At 36.5% G+C, this 10,175-nt stretch overlaps 1 protein-coding gene across 1 annotated transcript; it reads left to right on the top strand.

The window, feature by feature from the left end:
* The first annotated feature begins 851 nt into the window (after window positions 1-851).
* On the top strand, window positions 852-2,077 carry LOC136231341 (zinc-finger homeodomain protein 2). The gene has a single exon (XM_066020691.1). It carries the CDS (start codon window positions 1,109-1,111, stop codon window positions 1,853-1,855), a length of 747 nt encoding a protein of 248 aa, XP_065876763.1. The 5' UTR covers window positions 852-1,108; the 3' UTR covers window positions 1,856-2,077.
* Window positions 2,078-10,175: the final 8,098 nt, after the last annotated feature.

A 10,175-nucleotide genomic window follows, 5' to 3' on the forward strand; every position in this document is an offset into this window, starting at 1 on the left:
TGTACAGACATTTTTTTTATATCAACATCTTATGAGATCAACTGCATATTCATGAATAGAAAATATTATTACATATACGTCTCAATAATACTATACTAATCCTATTATATAATACATTAACTTGGAATGCTTAAGATTATAAACATTTTACATATAATATAAAAGTCTTGTCTCACTTCAATTTATATATGAACACTTTATACACAACTAAGTATAATATAATCTATGGTTTTGACACTCTTGTACATTTTAGTTTTGTGGCACAGAATATTAGAATAGAAAAGCCCTGTCCAAAATGAGGCAAGCCAAAAAAGCCCAATCCAAACGAAGCAACATGAAATTGTGAACATCATTTTCTTGTAATCCTGACAAACACCATACATGATACATACATACACCTCAACTTCGGACATACCTTCCCTTCCCTATCCACTCCTTTCCTTTCACCCGCTTTAATAAACACTTTCTTTCTTCTCTCTTTTCCTATATTCCTTTTCGGGACGTGCATCCCACGCTCCCACTCTTGAGTTTGTACTACTTTCCAATTCCATCTTCCCTATATTTATTGCATGTTGACGCCAATCGCGCGTCACATATGTCGGAAGTGAGCGCACGTAGGCAGCTGCCTTAAATGCCGACAATTTATTTTTTCCTAAGTAATTCCGTGTCCTGCTTCATACATACAACACCAACATACTTATTTCTCTTCACGCGCGGCTTCCTTTTCCTCTGTCTCACTGGCGCGTTGGATTCCATTTCCTCTGAGCAGGCTGTACAATTCCACCTCATGCTTCTGGTCTCAACAGTAGAATAGCACTTTTACGGCGCTGTAAAAAACAAAAGATGGAGTTAAAAACCGGGTATAGCCGGTGGAAGAGGAGGGATTCAACAACGGGAAAAAGTATATCAAGAGGTGTTTGAAGCAAAAACACTTCCTTTTTGCAGAGAGAGTGAAAAATATTCATGTCCACATCCTCTCAATCCTTCTTATCTCCTTAATCTTCTCTCCAACTTCAATTACTGATAAGAAAGAAGCTCGCTTCTTTCATTCTTTTTTTTTTCTTCTTATCTTCTTAATCTTTGAAATTAGAAGGAAACTAATTATTTTATGGAGTTTGAGGATCAGGAAGAGCACGAAGAGGAAGAAGAGATGGGTTTGCCGGCGAGTTATGACTCGTTAGGCAATTCTACGAGAGTTAAAATGACAAACTCGGAAGCGACGCCCGGAACGGGTGGCTTGGTTCAGGCAGCGAAACCGAGATATAGAGAGTGTTTGAAAAACCACGCAGTCGGGATCGGAGGACACGCGGTGGACGGATGTGGCGAGTTCATGCCTGCTGGTACTGAAGGAACACTAGACGCCTTGAAATGTGCCGCGTGTAACTGCCATAGAAATTTCCACCGCAAAGAATTAAACGACGGTGGAGGAGGAGGAGAAATATTCTTCCACGGCCACCCTCATCCCCACCATCTGCACCATCACCAGGTCCCCCAATTCGCACCGTATTACAGGACTCCAGCTGGATACCTCCACGTGGCACCCTCTCAGCAAAGACCTCTCGCATTACCGTCGACGTCAGGCGGCCAGAGTCGGGAAGATCAAGAAGATGTGTCGAATCCTAGCGGAGGCGGATTCGGCGGCGGCGGCAGCGGTTCTTCTAGGAAGAGGTTTAGGACAAAGTTCAGTCAAGATCAAAAAGATAGAATGCTTGGACTTGCAGAGAGTTTGGGATGGAGAATTCAGAAACACGATGAAGCTGCTGTTCAACAGTTCTGCAATGAGACTGGTGTGAAAAGGCATGTGCTCAAGGTTTGGATGCATAACAACAAGCACACTTTGGGTAAGAAACCCTAGATTACATAACCATATTTATCAATCAAGAAATTGAGGATGAAGAAGAAGAAGAGGGAAAGTTTGTATCTTTTGCTGAATTTTAATTTAGGTAGAGTTTAGGGTTTCTTTTTAGTTTAGGATTTCTCTTCTCTTGTCTTCTGTAGTGGCAGTGTATGGTGGATATATCAAGGGGAGGGGGGGAAGTGGTTTTAGGAAGAATTAATTAATATTGATGGGTATTAATATTTTCAGTTTTTAACATTTCAGTGCATTTTGAAAGCTAGCTTTTCTTGCTTCTGCTTCTGCTTCTGAGTTTCAGTGGTTTATTTGCTTTGTTTTCTGCACCAATAGAGACTACATGAAAATTGGTAAGTGAGCTTTTATCTATCAAGATTGTTCATTTCTCACTGTCTATCTATCTATCTATCACCTGTACTTTCAGCTACTATTTTTTTTTGGTTATTAATCTTCAATCAGTTTCTTCTTTGTCTCTCTTCAAAGTTGTTGTTACTATATGTCATGGATTGATTGAAAATATATATATATATATATATATATATATTTCAAAGCTTTCTTGAAAACAACAACAGAAAAGAAAAATGTAAAATTAAAACAGCATTCAATGTGGATTCTTTTGGGGTTATTGTTTGGTTTGGTTTGGTCTGGGTCTTTTCTTGTTCTTGTTCTATCTTCTATCTTCTATTTTCTCTTCTCCTTTTTGTATCATTTGTCTTTTGAAGTATGGTACTTACTTTACTTGTGTAGTATATGTTGTGTTGTAGCTTTAGTGCTCAACCAAACACAAACACAAACACAAACACAAAGCTTTTCTTTCTTTCCTTCCTTGTAGCTATGGGGCCTCTATACTGGCCTGCTGCTTTCTGAATGTCTTGTGATCTCTTTGCACTTTGCAGTGATCATGTTCTCTCTCACTCACTTCATAAGCTCATCATCCTATTCTTCTTTTTTCTTTATTTTGTTTTTTCTCAAAATTAAATTATATACAGCAGTGTATAGTGTATAATAATCACATGATTCATTACAGATGCCGAAGCTAAAACCCAGATGTTTGATCATTGATGGGTCACCTTGGGAAGGAAAGACCTGACCCAGATATATTCTTATTTTATCATTTTATGTGTCCTTATTTTTGTATATATTCTATTGGGAAAGAAAGAAAATTGAGATACATTATTATTTACATGGAAACTAAAACTCAATGTCGATAGATCCAAAGCTTTCTTGGTCTCTCAATTTTTTAAAAAAAAAATAAAAAAATAAAACACTGAAAAGGGAACATGTGGGCTCTCCAGCAGCAACAGAAACTGTATAAGAAAAAAAACAGCTTTTGTCAGCAACTATCTTCAAACGTATACACAATAGCTTAGATGAATCAGTAGATAAATTGGTGAAAGTAAGTGGAAAAATATTAAGAAGAGTGATTAGTAGGAAAAGAGGGAACCTGATTGCTTAAATAAGGAAAGGCGTAAAGAAACATACTTGTTTTGTTGTGTTTGAGCAGATGTATAAATGGGGGTTTGATGTTTCAAGTTTACTAGCAAGATATACTACAGTTGATAGATTGCTTCTTTTGGTGTCCAAAACTTAACAACAGGATATACAATTGAAGATCCTTTGCTTCATTAGGGAATTCAAACCACCAGAATCAATTAAAGCTCACTACTCATTTGTGGTCCTATATATGGGAATCTGAGTCAAAGGTTAGCTGTATCAAGATAGTGATTGATCATACTCTTCTCTTCTTACCATCACATGATTTTACTTTGCTCTTTTAAATCTCTTCTTCCAATCTCCCCAATTACTCCATCTCTTTGCTACTTCTAGCTAAAATGCTCCCCATCACATTGATGATTGGGTTTAAGGGGTTTCCATACTATGTTAATGAATTGTTCAATTAAACATGGTTAAACACGTTATAAAATTCTCTTTCGACTTTTACTGTTCTAAGGATTAAGTTCTGATTTCTTATTTTTTCATATTATGTTGGTAAATTTTAATTTTCGTACACATTGAATATCTTATTGATGGTCCGTTAACTAAGCTGTTAGGGAAGAGTTTAATCTGTGTTAAAATTAGAGATTAGATGCCTAATTCTTAAAATCTTAAAGGTTTAGGGACTTGTTGTGACATTTTGTTTACTTAATCATCTTATTATTTTTAAAATAATAAATAAATAATTAATTTTTTCAGTTTTTTTTTCTTCTTCTAAATTTTGAATATATATATATATATAGCCAATCATTAAAGATATTGGAATAAAAAATATTGTGTTTTAAAAAAAATATACCATTTGATTAAGCGTTATGTATAAATTGATCAAACCACATATTTTTTATACTTTGGTATTGAATTAATTGAATTTTAGAATATCATTTTAAGAATAATAAACAAATAAAAAAAGCAATAAAACTAGTTAGACTAAATTACTAACCGGCTTAATACAACCATCTTATATTATCAAACTTATAACAAATTGAGTCTCTTTAATTCATATTCGTGTTTTTATTATCATATGCAAAAATCATATTTAAACATATGATCTGTTTAGCTTTTCTTGAATCAACCTATGATGTTTACTTTTCACTCATATTGAGTGATTCACTAATGATTTAGCTAACATAACTGTTAGTGAGGGGTTCAATATATGTGGAAATTATATTTGATGGGTTTAATAAAAAAAAATGATTAAAGACTCAATCCTTAAAACAGTAGAAGCTTATGGGCTTAATTATGAACGTAGTCATTAAAAATTTAAGATGAGCTCATAAGGATGAATTCAGGAGCAAAGAAATAGGGTTAAGGTGCAAAAATACCCCTAACATTTTGGGTCAGCAGCAATTTTATCCCTAACGTCTAAAATGGTACAATTTTACCCCTAACGCTAGAAGCCAAGAGCAATTTTACCCCCAACGTTGATAAATTGGGTCAATTTGAGAAATAATTCCTCAAACTGTCTTCTCGGTCATTAATCTTATCATCTAAACTTCACACGTGTGTTATTTTATCAGTAACAAATCACAAACATATATTGGGATGTGAAAATAAAATAAAATATACTGTCTTTTTGCACGAATTAGACAAAAAAAATTCAAAAAATTCACCAAATTTTAAAATATTAATCTCTAATTTTATTATTAAATTATAAAAAACATGAAATCTTTTTTTTAGAACGAATTGTTATGCAATTAGTGCATAATAAAGAACAAAAATATCGGTGTTTTATAATAGTGTCTGAAATTGACCCAATTTATCAACGTTAGGGGTAAAATTGCTCTTGGCTTCCAACGTTAGGGGTAAAATTGCACCATTTTAAACGTTAGGAGTAACATTGCTCATGATCCAAAACGTTAGGGGTATTTTTCCACCTTAACCCAAAGAAATAACTCTTGTCTTCATTCTTCAATTTTCACTTTTGATGTTAGTTTTCCAAAATTGAGCAAGAGATGTCGGCCTTTTCTCTCTCTCTCGCTTTGAGTTCGAGATACCCTTCTAACTTAATTAATTAATTAATATATATATATATATATAAAAGCATCCTTTTCACATACTGTCTTCGCTGTGTTTTTCTATGTGCTGACCTTAACTCTGAACAATATAAGTTAAAACTTGTGAACATAAAAATTATACAAGTACTTGGCCACTAAGTAAAACTACTTATTCCAAATTAATATACTCAGCTTACCTTAACTCTGATACCTGAACTTAACTAAGTATTAAAACTGAGTAATGGAAAAATGTTCCACTTACAAAGTTCTTCCTCCTTGAATGTCAACTCTTGTTCCTTTTTTTTTGGTATCATTTATCAGAAACTAAAGGCAGAAAAATTGTATATGTTTTTTTCTTTCCTTATTGAAGATATTTGGCTGCGAAGTGAATGAAATAGAATGTAGAGTTGATTACTTATTGTGTTTTGAATTACTTGCAGCGGTTGAGGTTCCTATTGCGGTACTAGGAGCAGAAATCGATCACCTTTCCCCACCGGCTCTTCTGAAACAGTTTGAAGAAGTTCTAAATGCAAAGCCTGAGGTAAGAAGACTCCTATTCATTTGGTGTTACAATTTCTGACACAATGACAATATGTACAAAGATAATCCGACTTATGCGACACAATTCACACAATTATCATTTTCTTGCATATCCAATTACTTCTGTTGCATCTAATAATCCTCTCATGTGCGAACTTGGAAGACATATTTTCGCACTGGAGTTAGTTATTCAGATTGTTAATCAAATGATAATTTGTTGTGTTGTTTACAGGTTAACTGCTATGTGAAGATATTCCCCAAGGTTTCCCATGGATGGACTGTAAGGTATGATGTTGAAGATGAAAATGTTGTCAAGTGTGCAGAGGAGGCCCGTGGAAACATGTTAGAGTGGTTTACCAACCATGTTAAGTAGAAAGTTACTCGATTTCAAGTCATAGAGAGAGAGAAAGGGATAGGGAGTGGGTGTGGGAACGGTCGGCTGAGAGAGGGGGGATTGGTGGTGCCGGCGCCCGTTTCCTGTCGGAAAGGGTGGATCGGTTGCGGGGAAGGGGCTAGGTGAAGATCCGAGGTTAGGAAAGGAAAAGGAGGGAGGAGATGTGGGATCGGCGGGTGTGAGATGGGCGGGTTTTGGCGGATCCGATGAAGGAGTGGAGATTCGGCGTTCGGTTCTAGGGAGTGTAGCGGGTCCAGGAAAAGGGGATTGTGGCTTGAGGGTTTTGGCGGAGGCAGGGGAGGAAGTTTTTGGCGGTGGGAAAAATCATAGGGCTGGGAGTGAGGCGCCTGGGCAGGAGAAGGATGCCGCTGTCCGAGATGTGGGTAGTGTGGTATCAAAGGGCAAAGTAGTGCCTGCGGCGGGGACGCGGGGTGCGAGCTACTGGGTTTTTCCTTAGCCGCAAGGGGTGTGAGTTTTGGGTTGGATGTGGCAGCCGGTGAGGGCATGTTAGTGGAAAAACTGTATCTATGCCGTCTAGTGATGGTGGGAATAATAATGGTCATAAACAAGATTTGGGAAAAAGCTCGTGGAGAGATACGGTCATGGGAGTGGCCGAGGAGGAACCTTTGGTTAATGAAAATTATATTGAGGATGACTCGGAGGAAGTCTTTTCCGATTCAGATGAAGAGGATGGAGGCCAGGACGATCCTTTATGTCCTGTGATTCGTCTCTCATCAACCGAGAAGCGTGCCTTTAGGGCTAAATGGAAGTTAGCTCTAATAGTGATTGTACTTGGAAAAAGAATTAGTTTCAACTATTTCGCCCAGAGAATCCAGGCGCAGTGGGCAAAAAAAGGGAAAGTAACCATTACTGATTTGGAAAACGATTATTATGTCATTAAATTTACTAGGGTGGAGGATTTTAATGCTGTTATTAATGGGGGTCCTTATAATATTTCTAATCATGTTCTTGCTTTAAGGCCTTGGGTCCCTAACTTTAATCTGTTGGGGTTTAGTGTCCTATAGACAATTGTTCTAGGATACAAACTTAATGTAAATGAATTGTTCTTTATATCATTTGTTTTAATGAGATATATGTTTTATAACTATATAAAGGCAATCCCTTTTAAGCACTAAATAAAGTCTAATAAAAGGAAATCCGTAAGTTTGTTTTAAAGTGATTATAAAGTGTTCATACAAGCATGAAGTGAGACAAAACTTTATAATAAACTAATAAACTTAAAACCACCCCAAGTCAAGTGATATGTTTAGGATTGATATATCACTGTTGAGACTTGCATGTAACAATTTCTTCTGTCCGACAGAAAGCTGATCTCACAAGCTTCATATATACAGATATCTGGATAGTTACATGGATCCAATGAAAAGTAGTTCATTAGGATTGGGGACCCGACTTGAGATAACAGGATGGGTAGATTCATCCTTGTCACCTGTTCATCTCATTGGTATTAATAGGTGTAAATAATCCTCAGACTTAAAGGAATGTTAATTGGTATTCTGGATTACGGAATGTGACGCTTTGACTCTGGTGTAACACGATCCTTAACAGAGATGACTCTGGGGTGTGAACAGCAGACGTTGGGTATCACAGGAAGTGATTGCGGGATCGTTATATATTGGATTGAGCATTTATCACTCCCGATAAATGGGAGATATGTCCATGGATCGCTTGTGGAAGACTCGACTCTAAATCCTTGCAAGGTGATAGCTTAAGACTTGAAATACAGATTTCACTTAACCTATCTATTTTGAGTTGACTCGGCCTGTACAAGTAAAACGAACGTCTCGCTATATGTGACTTGACATTACCCATAGTCATAAGATTCAGTTCAAGGACGTAGTTGATAAAGGATCGAATTATACCGTAACTAATACTGAAAGGTCAACGACAGAATCAACCTGTCTTCTTATAGCTCTAGGGGAATGATTACGGACTTGCTAATCACATACTCTGTACATCATTCCGTTATGCAAAGATTAAATATAATTCTTTGAAAATTAATTTTAATAGTTGCATACGGCTAGAAGCAATAAGAACCTAATGGGTCACACATAAGGCTTGGAACCCAAAAGAGAGACAGATGTTAATTAATTGATGGAAGCCCAACTGAGCCCAGTAAGGCCCAGTAATAGAGGGGGTCGAAATTTATGTATATAAATACATAAATAATTAATTTGATTTTATCTATTCTAATTGGATTAGGATTATGAATTAAATTAATTAAAGGATAAATAAGTTAAAAGTTTTAATTAGATTAAATTACTCCTATTATTATCCAATAAGGTTATTATTATTATCCTTTATATATTAGATATATTAATGGATAATAATTATGAATTCTATTCCGAATAGAATTCTTATTTCAATAACCTAATTCTATCTAACTAGGGATTAGATACAAGAGATTATAAATAACCCCTCATATGGGATTTTCGAAATCCACTAAGCAAATCCCTACTGGAATTTTCGAAATACACAGTGCAACCGGGAGAGAGAATTTCGACACCCCTTGTTGAGGACGAAACAATCCACCGCTTCCTACCGATTCAATTGATTTCATCTTTCTTTCTTTATCCTTGATCTTGTGTTGATTAATTAGAGGCAATCTACTTTGGTTGCTATTCAACGGTTGATTCTAACTTGATCTTATATTTATTTTGTTCTATGCTCGGGAACTCGAAGTAAGAGTTGTGGGCACTTCGTTTGCAACGGTAGATAGAACATCAAAAGGTATTTCTTCTTATCCCTCTTTATATGAAATAACGGTTAACGGATCTTATGGTTTATGGAAATAGGTTAAAATTTTTATATTTCCGCTGCTATACGCTAGCCTAATTTCCAACATAATCCACATGACTATTCAGTTAATAGGATTCTCACTTGGGTGAGGTTTACGGGTCTTTCTATTGAGTATTATAATGAAAGTTTTCTTAATAAGATTGGTGGAATAGTGGGAAAAGTTCACCATGTGGATAAAACCACTATTGGGGCGGTTAGAGGTAAATTTGCTAGAGTATGCATTGATATTGATCTGGCTAAGCCTCTTCTGTCTAAATTCTATGTTCAGAATACTGTTTATTTCATTGAATATGAAGGTATTCATAATATTTGCTATGAGTGTGGTATGTTTGGGCATACTTTTGAAGGATGTCCTAAAAAGGCAAAGGTGGTTGAAGTGGTGAGGGAAGCGGAGAAAGTGAGAGATCAGGGGCTTCAAGGTGAGGGGAGGAACTTTGGCCCTTGGATGGTGGCAAAGAGGTCAGGTAAGCGAAGGACTCGGGTGCCAGTTGTTCAGAATCATCCCCCTGATATAAGTAAAGACATTGGGATTAGTCAAACCAGTCCCGAAATTAAGGAAAAACCCCCTAATAAGGCAGTAGAATCCAATGTTGAGAAGGGCATGGGTTCAGGCTCCAGGTTTGGGGTTCTTTCTATTGAGGATGCTCAGGATTCTGATGAGAAATTAGATCTGAGTATGCCAGGGTTAGAATCTGTTGAGCTAAGGAATAATGATGTGGAGGCTGTTAACCCTCTGTTTGAGGACAATGTGGTGATCCCGAGTATTTCAAAGACGAATGCCCCTATTGGAAAGAAGAAGTACAATGAGGTTAGTATCCTAAAAAACTGTCTTGAGAATAAAAAAGGGATGGCTATGGGTGTTAACAAAACAAGTATGAAAAAACTTAAAGGTACTCAGAAGAGTAGCCATAGTTCCTTGGAATTTGGGGATAAAAGAGGACCTACGGGTAGCTCTTCAAGGCTCCTAGGAGCCCCTAATAAATACCTTGCTTAGGTTGTTGGGCTTGTGGTCTAGTAGTCTTCCTTTTTGATGGATTTGTTTGTGTGGAATGTTAGAGGTGCGGCTAGCAAGGCTACTTGT

Source organism: Euphorbia lathyris, chromosome 5 (assembly GCF_963576675.1).
Source record: "Euphorbia lathyris chromosome 5, ddEupLath1.1, whole genome shotgun sequence".
NCBI classification, from domain to species: domain Eukaryota; kingdom Viridiplantae; phylum Streptophyta; class Magnoliopsida; order Malpighiales; family Euphorbiaceae; genus Euphorbia; species Euphorbia lathyris.